The sequence below is a fragment of the Dipodomys merriami genome, unplaced genomic scaffold (genome assembly GCF_024711535.1).
Source record: "Dipodomys merriami isolate MVZ:Mamm:240054 unplaced genomic scaffold, mDipMer1.0.p SCAF_16, whole genome shotgun sequence".
NCBI classification, from domain to species: domain Eukaryota; kingdom Metazoa; phylum Chordata; class Mammalia; order Rodentia; family Heteromyidae; genus Dipodomys; species Dipodomys merriami.
Genome location: NW_027202937.1, coordinates 14,420,732 through 14,439,791, shown reverse-complemented (window position 1 = coordinate 14,439,791; position 19,060 = coordinate 14,420,732). Strand labels below are relative to the sequence as shown.

The following is a 19,060-nucleotide window of genomic DNA, read 5'->3' as shown; positions in this document are numbered from 1 at the left end:
AATCGGCGTTAAGAAAATTATCATTTAATACTTTCTGCTCACTTTTACAAGCACTACACACTTTAGTTCATTGAATGGGCACAGTATATCTGGGTAGTACAAAGCACCATAGCTAGTGTGTAGCTGAGAGAACTGGATCTGAGAAGCTATATCTTTTGTTTTTAAAAGTCATTCATTTATGAGATGGGAAGGAAATTAAGAGTGTGGAATCAAGAGTTCCTAACGGGAAACCTTCTAGTGAGCCCTAAACATCATACCTCTCAAGTTTAATGATAGTTCTCCATCATCTAGAACACGTGCATCCTCACCACCACTTGTTGCACAAAACTATGACTTAACTAGATTCACAAAATGTGTGTTTGGTTAATTCTTACATGCTTGGAAAAAACTGATGCAATCTTGTTAAATTATTAACCATAAGTATCTTTTCCCAACAGCCTTCAGAGGAGTTGTAGATGCATAGCTTTTCCAGGCCATGTGTAACACTATTCAGGAAAAGAAAAACAACATCTTTATTCCAAAATACATTGATATCTTAACAAAGTAATGTATATCTGAAAAAAAAGTTCAGTCCTAACTCAGTAGAAGACACGGTTACTGAAATGTAACCATGATTTCTAAATCTCTTTAAGGATAACATATGTCATTCATGGATTATCTGGATGGGTAAAGTATAGAAACTCACCTTTTTACCTATGAGAGAACACTAAAATCCTGACTAAATATTTCATCTAAAGAAGATTATTTTCTATAGGCATTTAGATGAATATTCATGAAAACACACAGACCAACTCACATGTCTTCCAGACAGGTTTATCAGCTCAACTCTGATTTAATGTTAAACTTTAGTAGTAAGTGTGTTTAGTATTTAATAGCAGATGCTATGTTAGATAACTTAGATGCTAGGTTGGAAGCATATGCATAGGAAACTAGTTTGCTAAGTTTGGGAAAAGTGTATGAGATCAAATTTTAGGCTCATTTGTGATGAATATGGGGCAGTTAGCTGTGAAGTGTGATGATTGGGCTAAAGATTGACTTTTGGACATTTTGATATTCTAAGTGTCAATGTCATATTTGTTTTGTGGGAGTTTAAATTAATTTGGAAGTAACTATGACAAGAAGGAATTTTCCAACTGTGGAAGAAAAATATGGTGACTTTTGGCATGTGAGGATTTAGATTATTTGTTCTAAAGTGTCATTTTGCTAATAAAAAGAGAAGAAGTTGTTATATAAATCACAGTGTGAGTGATGAAGAGAAACTGACCTACAGAGGAGGGGCTTTCTGATTGAGAAAAATCACTTGATTTGACAATGTTTAAAACACAGAATCAGTTAAATTGTATCTTTGGTTGAAGGCCATAGGATAAGAGCTTCTGTATCTGAATATTTTTCTGGTGTTTTATTAGAAGAGCACTCTAGGGAGAATGAAGAATAAAAGCAAGGTATATAAGGAGAAAAATCAGCTTCAATGACCTCTAGCCCATGTAGAGGTTTGGGAATTCACGTTAAACAACATTCTTAGTCTTATTTTTAAGGAGGTCGTCCGTACCACTAAGTCTTCCCATAGGGCTGACGGAAAGGGCATATGACTTCTCCAGGAAAGCTGCTTCATTTGATTAGACAAAATTTTCTAGAGCAATTACAATCCTTTGTGAGTAATTCTTTGAGGAATAAATATGTATAGCATGGTAAAACTAACCTGGGTGGAGCACCAACAAAACCCACGAGAGCCAGATAACTTATTTATTAGGCATTAATTTTACAAGAATGCTCAGGAAATGGATTAGGAATTCAGTGAATGATATTGCCTTTGTTTAGCTTTTGTCAGTAAAGACATTTATTATATAAATTTTAGATATGAAGGCTATAAAGAAAGGTGTTTGGGAAAGGCAAGTAGTAGCAATCATATGACACTTATGCCCAAGTTGACACAGCAAGGAAATATGAAGAAAAGCAAACAATGATATCATAGGCTGTTAGGAAAGAAGTGTTTACATTCATATATTTAAGAAACTCTTCTTTTCACTAAGCACAGAAAAATCAAGACACCTGAAATACATCCTTTCACTCATTTGTGTTTTTCAAAATGTGTTTCCCAGCACTGAGCATGAAGTCCAGAGAGGATGTGGAGTAACATCATTCAGAGGATAATCTTCCTTTCTCTTACTGGACCTGGAATTGTGGGCAACATCCTTGTATGTGTGAGACATGTGTACAGTTTTTTCACAGGTCCTGACAAAAAGCCCATAGACCTCATCCTCATCCACTTGACTTTTTCTAATGTCATCATTATTTGTAGCACAGGGGTAAGAGAGATAGCCACTGTTTTTTATGTCAGAAATTTTCTAGGTGATGTGGGTTGTAAACTTGTAGTTTATCTGGAAAGAGTGGCTCGAGGGCTTTCCATCTGCACCACCTGTTTCCTCAGCATGATCCAGGCCATCACCATCAGTTCCAGGACCACACAGTGGAGAAAGCTCAAACCTACGACTGCATGGCAAGTTCTCCCCTATCTCCTTCTCTTTTGGATTTTAAATTCGCTGATAAGCTCCAACTTGCTCCACTATATTACAGCAGTCAATAACACGAATGGATCTGGACTTGGAATGTATGTTGTGTATTGTCATATGCTACCATCTATGCAAATAGTTAGATGGCTTTTCCTCTCCCTAATGGCTCTCCGGGATGTGATCTTTCAGAGTCTCATGGGCTGCAGCAGTGGGTACATGGCTTTCTATCTGTATAACCATCACAAGAGAGTCCTTTATCTTCATAACTCCAGGTCTGCAAACAATTCCAGCCCAGAAATCAGAGCTACTCTAAGTACCCTTGTTCTTATGGCCTGTTTCCTTGTCTTTTATTGGGCAGATTTCATTTTTTCCTTCTATGCAGGTTCCCTCATGACCTTTGACTCCATAATAATAAATATTAAAATATTTCTAGTTCTTGCTTATGCTAGTATCAGCCCCTTTCTTTTGCTCATCAGAGATATTCGTGTTGCCAAATACTGGTGTTCTCACTGAGAAATACAGAAATTATATATCCATTCCTCCATAACCAAAAGTATAAAAATGAGGAATTGGTTTGACCTGCTGTTCCAATATTTCAGAACATTAACATTCATTTAGACACATTTTCATAGGTTTATTTACATTTTTAATAGATCTCATCCTAAGCAATCTAAAATGGATTCATTTGTTTCAAGAATTTAGCAGGAAAGATTCTTATCAGCCTCCCATTTCAGTCATCCCTATGATTTAACTCTCAGTTTCTTGCTTTCATGGGGAAAAAACTAGAAATTAAGTCTGTTACCATAATTTCTTGTTGTTGTTTTTGCTGGTCCCGGAGGGTGAACTCAGGTCCTGAGTATAATGCCTGAGCCTGTTTTGCCCAAGACTAGTGCTCTACCTACACTGGAACCACACTGCTACTTCTGGCTGCTTCTGAGTAGATAATTGGAGATAAGAGTCTCCCAGACCTTCCTGCCCAGGCTGGCTTTGAACCATGATCCTCAGACCTCAGCCTCCTGAGTAGCTAGAATTACAGGTGTGAGCCACCAGCTCCCAGCTGTTGGCATATTTCCTGAGCTTAAGCTCTGCACCAAACAGAAACCCCAACTATTTTCCACCTTTGTGAACCCTCAAATGGATTTCCTTGCTTATAGCTCACACAAGTTTTTGACTTGGGATACATACTAAGTATATATACTATGGCTCCAAAAGAACAATGACCTTAAGAGCAAATTATGAAGAAGCTGTTCAGGTAATATTCCTTTTCTGAGTTCTACTTTTAGGACAAACTGATGCTGATCTGTAAGAGACTCTAACTCTCTACACAACAAGGGATTCACCGGTGGTTCTGGAGTGCTAAGGAAACTGACAAGAAAAAAATAGCGAACCAGTTACAAACCTAGTAAAAACCATGAAGTATAAGCATCAAATATATAGGATAGCACAAATAAATATGTCTTCCTTTAGCAGAAGCAATCTCAGGTTTCAGAAAGATGCTACCAATTAGGCTTAACTTAATAACTACTGCTATATTAATGCCATGAGTTAACCAGTTGTAACTCTGGAGCACCAATCTCTGTTTCTGATCACAGTCTTTTCATGGACTACCAAGTACATCTGAGTTTTTACTTGAGTTACAATGGTTGAGGGATCCTGGTACACGCTGGGATTGTACTACATCTTCTCTTGACTAAATTTAGTCCTCAACATAGAAAAAAACCCAACATCAGTATGAAAATTTCTCAATAAATTCAAGACAAAAATCTATATGAACTAGCCCCATCATTTCAGTGAATATTCAAGCCATTTTACTGTGGAGGTATTTTCACACCCATGTATACCATGTCACAACTCACAATAACAGAACAATGGAACCTGTGTAGTTGTCCATTAGCAGATAAATGAATTAAGAAAGGGTAATATGTGTACACAATGGAATTTTACTTGCCTACAAAAAAGAAGGAAACTAGATGGAACTGGTGATAATCATATTTACTGAAATAAATGAGTCCATCCAAGACAGGTTACATATTTCTCTCATTTATTGGAGCTATGGAAGCAAATCTTAATGGAAGATCAAGCTCATGAAAGTAAAAGGGGTGACTATGGAGATGGAATTGGAAAAGAGAAAAGATGGAGGTGAATATAATCCTAGTACTTTATATGCAAGTAAGGAAATATAAGTAAATTCTTTCCTTTGTACAATTAATATATACTAATAAAAATTAAAATGGATCCAAAGGATGTGTGTGTGGGGGGGTGGGTGGGTGGGTGTGTAGGCACACACAAATAATACTTAAGTGAAATTAAGTATCCTCAGGTTACAGTAACTCATAAACTGATAAATTCTCACTAGGAATTCTCATATGATTCGCGTTTATAAGACATTGTATAAATTAAAATATGACTCAATTTGTGATATGTTAGATATTAAACCTATAGAAATTTTGTAACATGTGTTTGTGGATTGTTAAGAATGCAGAGACAGATGAAGCATAAGGCAAGGTTTTTGAAAATATTTGATGGGTATATTATCAAATTAGACTTTGAAAAAACATATGGAGAAATGTTGGTTGGAATAATTAGGGATCCAATTCAGCAAGGCTGAGATTCAAGGTAAATTAAATGGGTAAGTATTTAAGCAAGTAGATCAGTTATACTATTGTAAATTTTATAAATACTTGAGTGAGATTCTTCAGATTTTAACATCGTTATCCAGAAGACATTTTAGACTATTTTAGATGGCCATGAAAATCCCAGAGAGCAGAAGTGGTGCTGTGGCTCAAGTGGTAGAGCTCTAGCCTTGAGCACAGAGAGGCTTAGGAACAGAGCTCAGGCCCTGAGAACAGCAAAAGATAGGAGAACAGAAAAAGCCAGTTACTATATCTCCTTATATAACTGCTGTTATTTATATTAGTTTTACATTTATCTACTGTAACTGGCTTTTTTCCCCCCATATTGCATAGAGAACCAAGCAGAGAGGTCCTTAAACAAGTCAGTGGTAATCAATCCAAAAGAATGTAATACTAGGACTGGGAAGGTGGTTCAGTGGTAGAGCCCTTGCCATGTATGCTTGAGGCCCTGGGTTCGAGTCCACAGCACTAATAAACAGAAAAAAAAGCCAGAAGTGGCGCTGTGGCTCAAGCGGTAGAGTGCTAGCCTTGAGCTGAAGAGCTGAGGGACAGCGCCCAGGCCCAGAGTTCAGGCCCCACAACCGGACCCCTCCCCCCCAAAAAAGAATGTAGTACTAGAAAGGTAATTAAGAATGACATCAAGGAATTAAGTTAGGAGCCACACACCAGTGGCTCCCATCTGTGATCCTAACTACTTAGAAGGCTGCAATCTGAGGACCATTGTTTGAAGCCAGCCCAGTCCTAGCCTGTGAGACTCTTATCTCCAATTAACCAAAACCTGAAAAGTGGAGTTGTGGTTGAAATAGTAGAGTGCTAGCCTTGAGAAAAGAAGGGGAAAAAAGGTTAGTGACAGTATCTCGACCTTGAGTTTGGACTGGCACAAGAAGGATGAGTTGAAGAAGAAACAATCATCTGGACTGGACTTCAGACAATACTGAGTCACCATACCCCACCAAATACTTCACAGTAATAATTAGGATCCGAATATTATTGTCAGTTTATATGCCAAGCCTCTAAATCTCCAAAAATGTATGTTTTTATCCTTTCCTCACTATCTGGGTACTTGTTTAAATGCTTACCTGTCCCCTTGGGGAAGGGTAGGAAGATTTTTAAGTTTACAGAAAGAAAGGATCAAATATATTTTAAAACATAAAAAATGTTCCATGTTCTAGTAGAGCAAGTGTATCACAGACAATAAACAAGGACACAGGAAGTGAACAATTTACTTTTGAATGATGAGTGGGTCACCAAAGAAATAGGAGGTGAAAAATCAAGAAATGGCAAAGATCAAAAGAAAATGAAAACAGTACCTTTGGGATACAGGAAAAGAATGAATAAAAGGAAAAGTTTATAACTATGAATGCCTACATGGGAAATTAGAGTAATCTCAAATAAATAGCCTAACAATGCACCTCCACATCCTTATATAAACATAATTAAGTCTTCAATTAGCCTCAGATAACTTCTGAGCCAATCAAAAGTAGTAATTATGGAGGGAGAAGAAAAGCTGTACTTCAGGGATTGAGATTCTTCAGAGGCATCCTTCTGTCCAACAGGAGGACCTCTGTGACCTGAGTGAAGTCTCACTCAGCCCAGATCTCCACAAACCATGGAGGTATAAATAGGATCTGGAAAGATTCAGCTTGCCAGGACTACCCCAAAGCTTGTCTGCATCACAGCTACTTAGGTGAGTAGACTTGAAAATTTTGTTATCACATAGGCCCTGTAGTATTTCTCAGACACATTAATATTAAGCTGTCTTTAGAGAAGCCCTGGAGTAGCTAACAGAGTCTTGAACCTTCACTCATTATTTTACCCTTACAACGGCATGTCCCTGACACAAGCAACAAGAAGGACCATGTCTAAGAAAAACCCCCTAGAAATATTTAGTTAATTCTCTTTTATTTGGTTCAGGATTAAATAACAAGCTTCTACTCCAGGATGAGCTTTGTATAAAGTTGTGTGGATATCAACTTCAAAAAATCAGAAAGATATAAAAAATTTTCAATGTTCTAATTTTTTTAAGCCTCTAGTTTCACTTCTGAGTCAAAGTAATGATGAGTTTGTGGAGTTGGAAACATATTTTTTCCAGACAGTTTCCTTGTCCCTGACCAGGCAACAGCAATTGAAATCCTGGTGATAGTTTAAAGTAGCCAAGAACTCCACAAATCCTAAGGGATTAAAATATAATTTGAGGAGGGGACTAACCCAGAGCTTTTCTACACTACAGCTACAAGAGATTTGACTTGCTTCTTTGATTCACTCACATATGCATGTTAATTCTGTCAGAGGCATGGATGTTCATCTTTCTTTAATTAAGCAATGAGTTGAGGAAGAGGATCCCTGAGCCTTTAGATCTTTACTCTCCTGATAACTAAAGGAATGTACCTGGGTTGAAAGAAATACTGGATATCATTTAGAGCAGATATCATTTGACAAATGCATAAGATTTTTTGTTCTACTACTCAGGACCTTCTCTCATTAGGCACCTTAATGATAGGTCTTTGTACAAGGTCTCATGTTGGTTTCTTCTAGCAATTAGAAGAGAACCATTTAAGACTAAGATTTCTAGGAAAAAACCCTCATTTGTAGCTTCTATTTTTATTGACATGATAATTGACTATTCATAATTAGCTTTCACAACATTTCTTTGCCTAATGTTTAATGTATTGCTATGTTTCCAATGGGATATCCTTTGTTCTTTCAAAATAATTCTGTAATTAGTATATTACATTTAATTTTGAAGATATTCTTTCTGCATCCATTCTTAAAAATCTCTCAACACTTAGACATAACATTATATCACACAATCTTGTCAACTAAACTTATGTGCTTATTTATTGTTGGCCCTATTCATTAAAATATAATTTCATATTATGGGTATTCTTTAGAGAATTCTTATTATGTTTCAGAAGGCTGCTTGTAAGTATAACTTGAGAAAACTCAGCTTAAATTTATCCTAGTTATGATGTTAGGGATACTGAGCTCATAGTTTAGCTGAAAAGATTGGGCCTATGATGGGTGCACTTATTGGCCTATGCTGTGCTTATTAGGTCTAGATGAGATATTATGCCCCTTGCTGAAATAACTTCCTGCATTATTTCAAAACCAATCTGTTACAATATACTTCTTGCTTCTTTCTTTTGGTATTCTTCATTTCATTCTCTCAGAATGAGAGGGGACTTACTAAGTGTCTCAGAAGTTGATTCTAAATATTATTTAGAGCCAGAGAGATTTGGGAACTTGAGGATGGGCTAGAAAAATAATGGAAATACCAACAATGTTTCAGTTAAAAGAAAAAAAAAACAGCTTAGGTGAGTCCATCAGGCAATTGAGGAATACTGACTCCGATCATTTGAAACAAACTCCATGTCTGAGTGTGTATTTATTAATTTTGTGATCCAGTTTTGTTACACAAAATGACTAAGCAAAATTTTGAAGATCATAGCATAATTCTCTATATGCTAGACATTTAGGATTGTGTTTCTTAATGCCTAAAGCCAGACATTAATTTCCCCATTTGTGAGAAGAGAAAATAATAATTGGATGGCAATAATTGATATTTGTAGAATCATTGAAATGTCTGGCATTGAGAACTTTAAGTTTATTTAAATTTCCCTATAGTACATCTAAGAACCGTAACTTGAAAGTGCATAGAGTAGGCTACATTACTATCACACAAAAAATATTATTATAACACACTGATACTGTTCACTGGCAAACAAACTTAAAATCACAAAAACTCTACTTGTTGGATTTTGAATTTTATTCAGCCATGTTGATGATGAAGGTAGGTGGGACAGATAAGGAATGGCACTAGTCAGGTGGTTTTACTAGTATGAAACTATGAAAAAAGCCAAACAGGTGGAGTGCTGTGCATTGGTGGATAATGCCTATAATCCTAACTACTCAGGAGGCTGAGAGCTGAGAATTGCAGTTCAAAGGCAGCCTGGAGTAATACTCTTACCTCCAGTTAACCAGTAAAAACTCAGAAGTGTGGCCAGGTCCTGGTGGATCACACCTGTAACCTGAGCTACACAGGAGACTAAGATTTCAGGATCATGGTAGAAAGCCAGCCCACTTAGGAAGTCTATGAGACTCTTATGTCCAATTAACCACCAAAAAAAAAAAAGGAAGTTGAGCTGTGGCTGGCTCAAAGTGAAAGTAGTAGGCCTATAACCTTGAGCACCCAGCTCAGGGACAGCATTCAGGCCCTGTGTTCTAGCCTACAACCACCAACACCAACCAAAAATAGATGTGCTGCTCATGTGGTAGAGTGTTAGTCTTTAGTGAAAAAGCCAGGCCAGAGTGAAAGACTGAGTATTCAAAAATATTTTTAATGCTCATTTCTTTTGTTGTTGTTGTTGTTGTTTCAATTTTATTTTATTGCAATAGTTATGTACTGAGGGGTTACAGTTAAAAAGTAAGGTGATGAGTACATTTCTTGCCAAACATTGTTTCCTCCTCCCTCATGTGCTCCCACTTTCCTGTCCCTCCACTCCCCTCCCCCCACCAAGAAGTTCATTTCCAAAGTAGTGTTTTGTGAGTACAGCTATGTCATTGGTTCACTCTTTGTCTTTTGTCTCATCATTTTGTTTTTCCTCTTCCCTTTCCCAAATCAGATAAACATACATACAAGACCCATGGCACCAAAATAAAATACAGTGACAACAACGTGTTATTATTCCAAATGGCATTTCACAATAATCAAAGAATTCAAAAGGATTGCCACACAAAGGAAGACTTTAAGGTCAAAAACTCTGCGTCATTCTAATGAAATGAATGTCCCTATACTCGAGAAAATTGCTGAAAACAGGAGCTATTTTTGCAGATAATTATCACCATTACTGATGCTTTTTCTTCACAAGGGCATTTGGTGGATCCCAGTTTTTCTGACATGACACAAGAAAGTATTTTGAATCTTGTCAAGGGCACCATCTTCCTCTGTGTAACTGCGCTTGGCATTGTAGGGAACATCATTGTTTTTGTGAATTTTGCATGTAGTTTTTGGAGAGGTGATCAGAAGAAATCTGTACATCTTATTCTCATCCACTTGGCTTTTGCAAATACCATAATACTTCTTTCCAAAGGATTGCTAAGAGCAATAACAGCTTTTGGTTTAAGAAACTTCCTGGATGATATAGGCTGTAAGATAGTTGTTTATCTGGAGAGGGTGGCCCGGGACCTTTCTGTCTGTACCAGCAGTCTCCTCACTGTTGTCCAGGCCATCACCATCAGTCCCAGAGGCTCTGTGTGCTGGAGATTCAAGCCAAAGACTCCATGGAAAATTCTTCCCCTGTTTCTCTTCTTTTGGATCCTCAGTTCCTCTATTAGCATCAACTTGCTTCATTACATCACAAGTAGCAGTAAAAACATGTCAGAAGCTGCTAAAACTAACAATTATTGTTCTTTTCAACCAGAAAGTCAGGAAATAAAATGGATACTTCTTATTCTAATGGCCATACACAGTGCCATGTTTCAGGGTGTCATGGGTGGGGCCAGTGGCTACATGCTATTTCTTCTCCACAAGCATCACCAGCATGTTCTCTACCTTCAGAGCACTCACCTTCATAAAAGTCTTCCTGAAATGAAAGCTGCTAAGAGTGTTCTCCTTCTGATGTTCTGTTTTCTTTTCTTCTATTGGACATATTACCTTTTTTCTTTCTTTTCAAATTCTTTCTTACAGAATAATTCTATGGTGTTAAATGTCCAAGAATTTTTGACCATCGGTTATCCATTTCTCAGTCCCTTTGTGCTGATTCACAGAGAGGGAAATCTGGATAGTTGCAAGCCTTGGAGGAGACCAAGACATTAAGAAAATGTCTATTTCAATGACTTTATAGTAAGTTTGAAAGAGTTCTTATTTCCGTTTTGCTGGTTATAAATAAAAGTCATTTCAAATAGGTTAATATATAAATTTTTATTGCCAGACACCGACTCTTGTGATCTGTAGCCCTGGGTTGACAGAGAGATCATAGAAAAACAGAATGACATAGAAATCTCTTTCTCTACTCTGCCCTGTTAGCTTTAATTCCAATATTTCTGAGTCTGGGTTTTTCATTAGCATTAACTATGTAGTAGGCAGCCAGGAAACAGTTTTGCAAATTTTCTAAAATATTCCTGTGTATCTATCCTTTGTAGCAAGAATCTCATTATTTCATAAACACAATTTAAATACTAGCAGAAGAGGAGTTTTTGGTTATGTTAAAATATCCATAAGCATTTATTCATAGAATGAATGCAGTAAAACACAATGATGAGGTAAAAGTCTGCTCTTAAGTAGTGACTTGTGGGAGCTGGGATGGTGTCTCAGTGGTAGAATTCTTGCCTTGCACTCATGAAGCAGCAGAAAAAGCTGGAAGTCGTGCTGTGGCTCAAGTAGTAGAATGCTAGTCTTGAGCTGAAGAGCTGAGGGACAGCTCCAAGGCCCAGAGTTCAGGCCCTACGACTCGCAAAAAATAAAATAGAAATATAAAAAGAAAAGTTGAGAAAAAGAAAGAAAGAAGGAAGGAAGGAACTGATTTGTGTAAGTTTAATCAGTCAAAAAGCAATGCCAGAGTAATGGGCTTTACCATGAAGAGAAATATTGTATGATGTCATTTACATGAAGAAAAATCTCTGAATAAATGTAAGAAACTAATAATTAGTAAATAACTTAAGGAAATTATTTAAAAATGATTGCATCGAGGATGGAATTTCAGTTTATACCTTTCCATATTTTCCATCGTTGTCAAGAGTGTGAATTCATCTCTTTCAAAAGTACTAAATAAGTCATATTTTACAACAACTTATGGAGCATGTCTTTATTCTCAAAGACCTCTAGATTGATCTGGTTCTACATAAATGTTCATGAGATATGCAGTCCTTAATTTTTCAATTAGAAACATTCAATATGGGTGGAATACAAAGTTTTGTCATCAGATAGCTAAGGAAAATTTGGAGAAAACAAGGGAAGAAATGACACTGTTTTTAAAATTTATTCATTACCTGACATGTAACTGTAATCCCTCTGTATATCACCTTTACAGTAAAAAATTTTAAAGTATAAAGATGCTTAACGACTACTCAGGAAGCTGAGATCTATCAGATCACAGTTTGAACCCCACCTAGACAGAAGAGTTCGCTAGACTTTAATCTCCAAAATAATTAGCACAAAGCAGGATAGGGAGTGTGGCTCAAGTGGTAGAGTGACAGTAGGACAAACATTAGGCCCTGAATTTAAACACTAGTACTGATAAAATAAATAAGTTTACTTACTGATTAAGCTTAGAGTACAAAACCTTTGTGCTGACAGAGATGCCCTTGTTTGTACCCTATGCTATATTACATTTCATTGTTCCTAGAAACATTAGGTTTACACTGCTCTACTTAACAATGCATGCTTCCTTTGGATTGGTTGTATATACAGCTCTTCGGTTATTTATAATATTCCAAATTGGTAAAGAGCTTTCCTTCCTAATAGAAATATGGATTACTTGAATACATATGTACCATAATTTTCACACATATCTCTCAATGGAATTATAAACAATCTAGAAACATTTTTCTCAATTCTATTCTATGTTGTTCTAATCATATCTTGCTCTGAAATCTACTGCAGAATTCTGATGGATCCACAGAACCTCTTGAACTGTCAACATTATTGGATGCGGTCTAGTAAAATATGCAGACCTAGCTAAAATCAAGTCATCACGCTTAATGCTGTCGAGCCTACAAATTTAGTGAACTAGATGACCACATGGAAGTGGATCTTATTTAGATATAAAAGGCCAATGGCAAAATTATTCTGAATTCTTCAAAAGTGAAAAGTCAGATTTTTTTTTTTTTTTTTTGTCAGTCATGGGGCCTGAACTCTGGGCCTGGGCGCTATCCCTCAGCTCTTCAGTTCAAGGCTAGTGCTCTACCACTTGAGCCACAGCACCACTTCCAGCTTTTTTCTTTTTGTTTATGTGGTGCTGAGGAATCAAACCCAGGGCCTCATGCATGCAAGGCAAGCACTCTACCACTGAGCCACCTCCCCATCCCATATATTTTTATTTTTATTTTTTTTGGGTCCAGTCGTGGGGCCTGAACTCTGGGCCTGGGCGCTGTCCCTCAGCTCTTCAGCTCAAGGCTAGCACTCTACCACTTGAGCCACAGCGTCACTTCTGGCTTTTTTCTTTTTGCTTATGTGGTACTGAGGAATCAAACCCAGGGCCTCAGGCATGCAAGGCAAGCGCTCTACCACTAAGCCACCTTCCCAGCCCAAGTCAGAATATTTTTAAAGAAAGAAGGAGGATCTTACAGATAGCATCACATCAAAGAAATATTTGAACACAGCAGAGTGTTGGATTTTATTTTAAATAAATGTAATTAATAAGAAGGAAATAATCAAAGGTACTTGAGCAAATACTAGTAAGCAAGGTGATTATGGTAGAAGTTATAATGAGATATATTTAATAAAAAACAATGCTGCCTGGATAAATTTATAAAACTCTCAAAAAACTCCTCTTTAAGCTCTATAAGGATAGAATACAAAGAACTGCATCATTGACCTCTCTGAGTCTGCCCACTAGTCTCTGTTAGTGTACATTCTCCCTTTTCTTAATAAACTTTACTGGTTTTAATACAGTTTGCTATGTTTACTTTATGTTTCATGTCTTTCTTGAAATCTTCTTGCATAGAAATGCAAGGTCCCCTACTTGAAATTTCACCAATAATCCCATCATTTTCTGATATCATAGGGATCTCAAATTGTTTCATATATGTGTATGTACATAAACATACATTTATATAACTTATACTGCATTCTATAAACCTATCAATCTCAAGTAGGAAAGCAAACTATGACACTGGAGATTTCAGATTGCTCATACATCACTGTGTGGTTGCACTCATACATCACTGTGTGGTTGCATGTGAAAAGAAACCAGAAATTTGTAAACAAAACTGTCAGTTACTTTTAAACATTTCTCTATTCCTTTCTGAGAGAGAGACGGAGAAAGACAAAGAGAAAAAAAGAAAAATACATAATGCACTGTGTATAAAAATACAAAGGAACGATTTATATTGCACAATTTAATTTGACAATATATTCAATGATCAGTAAAAACTTTGAAATCTTGCACCAAATAATTCTCCCAAAACCAGAATATATAAATATATAACATGACACATGGATGGATGGATAAATAGAACCTGTTATGCCCACTCCATTTCGTTACAAAGTCTTAAAAAAGCGATGGTTCAATTTGAAAAAGTCATTTATTTTCATTGTTGTTACAAGGGCACATGTAAGATGCATGAATATAGTCAAGAAAAAGAAAACAAACTAAGTGGGCTATCATTGTGCTTGAAAAGTGCACATTTTACCCATCATTTTGAATTACTATTGAAACTGCTGTATACATTTCTTAAAATGATACATTTGTTTACTATTAGCACATTATTTGTTTAATATCCACATAGTGAAGCACTTTGATCTCTCCATTACTTTAAACACAGGAAAGCTTCCTCACAATATGCTACCTTGAGTACCTTATTTCAGAGAGGATACAGACTTGGAATCCCAAAAATGTCTTAACTAAGAGAATGCTTACAAAATGTGTTGGAAACCTCTGAGATATATGGAGATTACAACTTTCTAGATTAATGAATAAAAACCTGGAGTGGACGCTCTTTCAGGAGTAGAATGAGGAAGAATGGGTTTAGTGACTTATAAAATAGTTGAGACTATTGGAAAATCATTGCTTGTGTGGTCACTCTTTTTTCCCTGCCGCCTAGAGCTCCCTGCAGGAAGCCCATTTGTAGGCTGAGGCCAGTGCCATGCTGAGAAGGAACTACCTGGAGTAAGAGCCTCTAGCTGCCATGAACCTGTGTGCTCACTGTAACCCAAGGATGCCCTCTGGAACCCACAGATAGTTGACAGAGGCTCACACATTGGTCTCAATGGAGTCAACCTTGGGAAAAACTCATCTGGACCCCTTATTCACAGCTAATGAAAGAGTCTGAGAAAGGACACCATGTGTCTGTTCACACATTGTCTACTGGTAGTACTGAGTTTCTACCCAGTGTTTCTGCTGCTTCTCTACACTGCAGGATGAAACTTCACAGGGACTACTCCTTGTTCCTGAGGCTCTTGTCCCAGGTAGTTAGGTCAGATCCAAGAATTTTTCCCCAAGTATCTATATGTATCTTAAGATAGTTTTTTAAAGCAAAGACTGACTTGTTTTCATATGAATTTCCAATGGATCCAGCACTTAAATCTTTAAGATGATCTTCTTCTAAGACCCAAGCAAGGAGGGCCATAGATTTTCTTTCAGCTCTATTTTGTATTGTGTTTAAGTGTAGATAAACAAATCACCTATTTGGGGATGGAAAGGGGAATTACAAAAATGGTCAGGCAAAGGACAAAGGGTGAACCAATGCAACAGTGATCCTCAGAAGACAATATGTTGGAAATGAACTTAACAATTGCGGGGGGCGGGGGAATCTGGGGAGGGATAGCAGGAGAAAACAAGGGAGGGGCGTAACAATGTTCAACAAGAATTGCACTCATTTCCTTACTTATGCAACTGTAACCCCTCTGCACAGCACCTTTACAATAAAGAAAGAAAGAAAAGAAAAGAGAAAGTTTCAAGCAAGTGGGAAAAAACAATGGAAAGGGGAAGGAATGAGCACACCTACTTTTTGAGTCATATTTACTGTTGAATAAATAAGGAATCACAATCCACATATAGCAAAATCCTTGAAGTGTCCATGCACATACATAGAATTAGGTGATTCTTATCTTCTCTAGAAAAATGGTTGGGATTTGCTCAGAAAATGGAGTGCCAAGTACTAACCATTCTGTATTAATTTCACATATTTACGGAAGGACTTGAGAAAGAAATGGAAGTGGCACTCAGTCTCAATAGCTGGTTCCCACAGGTTGGAACTTAAGGAAGAATAAGACAGATTGGGAGAAATGAGAGACTCTAATTACATAAACCTTTTCTGTACTTCAATTTCTCATTTAAAAATATAATTGTAGGGCTGGGAAGATGGCTCAGTGGTAGAGCGCTTGCCTTGCATGCCTCAGGCCCTGGGTTCGATTCCTCAGCACCACATAAGCAAAAAGAAAAAAAAAAGCTGGAAGTGGCGCTGTGGCTCAAGTGGTAGAGCGCTAGCCTTGAGCTGAAGAGCTGAGGGACAGCACCCAGGCCCAGAATTCAGGCCCCACAACTGGATCCAAAAATAAAAATATAATTGTATTGTTATTATTAGTGTATAGAGGGGGTTACCATTTCATGTTAGGTAATGAGTACATTCTTTTCTTGGACAATGTCATCCCTTACTTCACTTTTCACTCCTATACCTGCTCTCAAGTTATACTTTCTCACTTTTTTTATCTAGAATAAATAAATGACAATTAAGCTGCTACAACTTCTGAGGCAATCAAGGTAGTAATTGTGGAGGGAGAACAAAAGTTGTACTTCAGGGACTGAAACTCTACAGAGTGTCCTCCTCTCTGTCAGGGAGACAAGTGTGAAAACTGAAGTGTCAGTGCTAGTTTCTGAGAGCTCTAGAGACACTGAGGGTACAAATATGACTTGGGAAGCCCCCCTTGGCCAGAAGGACTAAGCTGGAGTTTGTCTTCACCACAGCTAACATGGTGAGTAGATTTAACAGTTCCTTATTTTACTACAAAATAGGTGCTACAAAAATATCCCTCAGAAACTAGAAGGTTAACTTCTTTGCTTGAATCAGGGAGTTAATGACAAGACCTGAGGTAGCTCACATGAATTTTATCCTACTATTATTTAGCAATAGACAACCATTTTATTTTTATTTGAAGAAATGACCAAGTTTGGACATGATCTTGCCTCAACTATTGGATGCTCGGTCCAACAGGGCTTTATCCACCTAGTTTATTGTAAAGTCTGTCTTTAAAACATTTTCTATTGGGTTTGCTAAGACAATGTAGGCAAGCAGAAATTATTCCTTCTAATATTCTTAATTTCCAGCAAAAAAAACTCACCACCAAAACAAAAAGCAACCAAGTCTTTTAATATGTGTCTAAGAAGCCTGTTCCAAATAGGATTCAGAACTTTGGAGTTTGGGGAAAGGAAGAAAGAAAGAGCTGGAAAAATGGGAATCACTGGCAAACAAACAAGCATTAATTAAACAATAAAAGATTTAGAAGTCCATTAAAATAGTAAGACATATTGATTGCAGGAGGTTTTAATGGATTAAAATCTCTGACTAAAAAATCAGTGATTATAATCTCCAAATTCTTAAAATTTAAGATTTGTTAGTGACTGTTGCTGTTTGCCTCTAAATCTTGTGGCATGTTTTATTATATGCTTGATATTTAGGATGGATTATTTCTTCCTGTGATTCTCTTTTATTGGTGAAATTGCTTCAATTGTTAGGGAAAGGATTGAAAGCAATAACTATAATCATAAAGCTAGCTGGTACTAAAGCTGAGTATAAACCTTTACTAAAATCATGCTGTGAGAGACAAATTAAGTTAAAGCAATCCTGTAGTATTTAGAAGGAAGGAGAAAGGAAAGGGTGACAGAAACACCTTCCAAATCATTCAAACATCCCATGCATGTTAATGCAAATAACTTCATTTATTTTATTTTGTAAAAACTATTAGTTGTTTTACATAATTTCTGGGTAGCAAATGAAATTAGAGCTCTTAGATGTGAAAGATTAAATCCTATACAGGCTTTAAGAGGAAAAGTCAATTTGCTCTGATGAGGAACTTGCAATCTTAGTAGGAAAAGTGACACAGATAAAGTAGCCTGAAAAGTCAGTTTAGGTCATTCTTTCTTCTCAGGTCATGCAGTAACTGTAAAATGTCACCATTTGAATGCCACCCTATTTAAATACTACCATTTAAAACCAATAATGTCGCCAATTGACTTAACTACACACGGTCAACATTGGGTATTGATAACACAAAACCAGCTCTCAACTTGTAACAGTACACAATGTCTAGGTAATCCCCTCCCCCTGATTTATCTTGATAAATATCAATAAAATGATTCTGGCTTCCCTCAGAGGTCCTGTTGGGTACAAAACGGGAATTTAAACCTCTCCTAATAACCCTCAGGCAGCAACTCACAGTTCCTCTAGGACATTCTTCCTGGCTGGAGCCAGTGGGCTTTCTCTGTCATTTGCTAACCAGACTCTATTGGATGATTCAGTTTTAAGTACTGTACCATAGCTGAAAAGGTTATACAGTTTCACCTAATATTGAGGACCCCAAGTTCACTAAATATTTGTCAGCAGTAAAAGCCATCAAATCATTTGAAGTATTGAAACACAAAAACATATTAAGAAATAGGCATCAAAGTTAAAACTTTGAAGCAAAATTTAACCCCTGAATTGTTATACTCATCAAAAATCAAGGGAGAAATACTTAACAAAAGACACCGTGAAGTTATTGAAAAACATTGACAATGATGAAGCAACAGGATTTCAGAATGGTCTAGCGGGGTGGTGGGGAGGTAAGTGAAACATGAGTCCAGGTCTCTGGAAATGTTTGATGGGATTATGATAGGATGCGACTTTTTTAAATGGGGAGAAATTCTGTTTAAAGGACTTTAAGGTTCAATTCTGTCACTCTAACTTGGACATGATCCTGTGTAGTGTTTAAGGAAGTAGATAGGTTTTGCTATTAAGAGCTCAAAAAAAAAACTCTCTGTAGGAAGTTTAGATTGGTGAACACATTTGCCAAGAAGGCATTTTAGACTATACTGAAAGATTCTCAGGGAATGTCATGTAAAAAACAAAATAGAGATAAACCAGTACAGGGAACAGGACAGTTCTTTGTCCTGCAGAAGTATATTATATATGATTTGTTTTGCAAATAGGTATTGTCCTTACCAACAGTTCCTCAAATATGGTGTTTGCTGGATTCAAATTTCTGTGCCTATGAAGTCCAAT

The 19,060-nt window shown here is 36.9% G+C and overlaps 2 protein-coding genes across 2 annotated transcripts; both read left to right on the top strand.

Annotated features, from left to right (window-relative positions):
• Window positions 1–2,123: 2,123 nt before the first annotated feature.
• On the top strand, window positions 2,124–3,023 carry LOC138827667 (putative vomeronasal receptor-like protein 4). Its single transcript, XM_070023290.1, has one exon. It carries the CDS (start codon window positions 2,124–2,126, stop codon window positions 3,021–3,023), a length of 900 nt encoding a protein of 299 aa, XP_069879391.1.
• Window positions 3,024–10,040: 7,017 nt separating this feature from the next.
• Window positions 10,041–10,958, top strand: LOC138827666 (vomeronasal type-1 receptor 3-like). The gene has a single exon (XM_070023288.1). The coding sequence runs from the start codon at window positions 10,041–10,043 to the stop codon at window positions 10,956–10,958; it is 918 nt and encodes a 305-aa protein (XP_069879389.1).
• The last annotated feature ends 8,102 nt before the right edge of the window (window positions 10,959–19,060 follow it).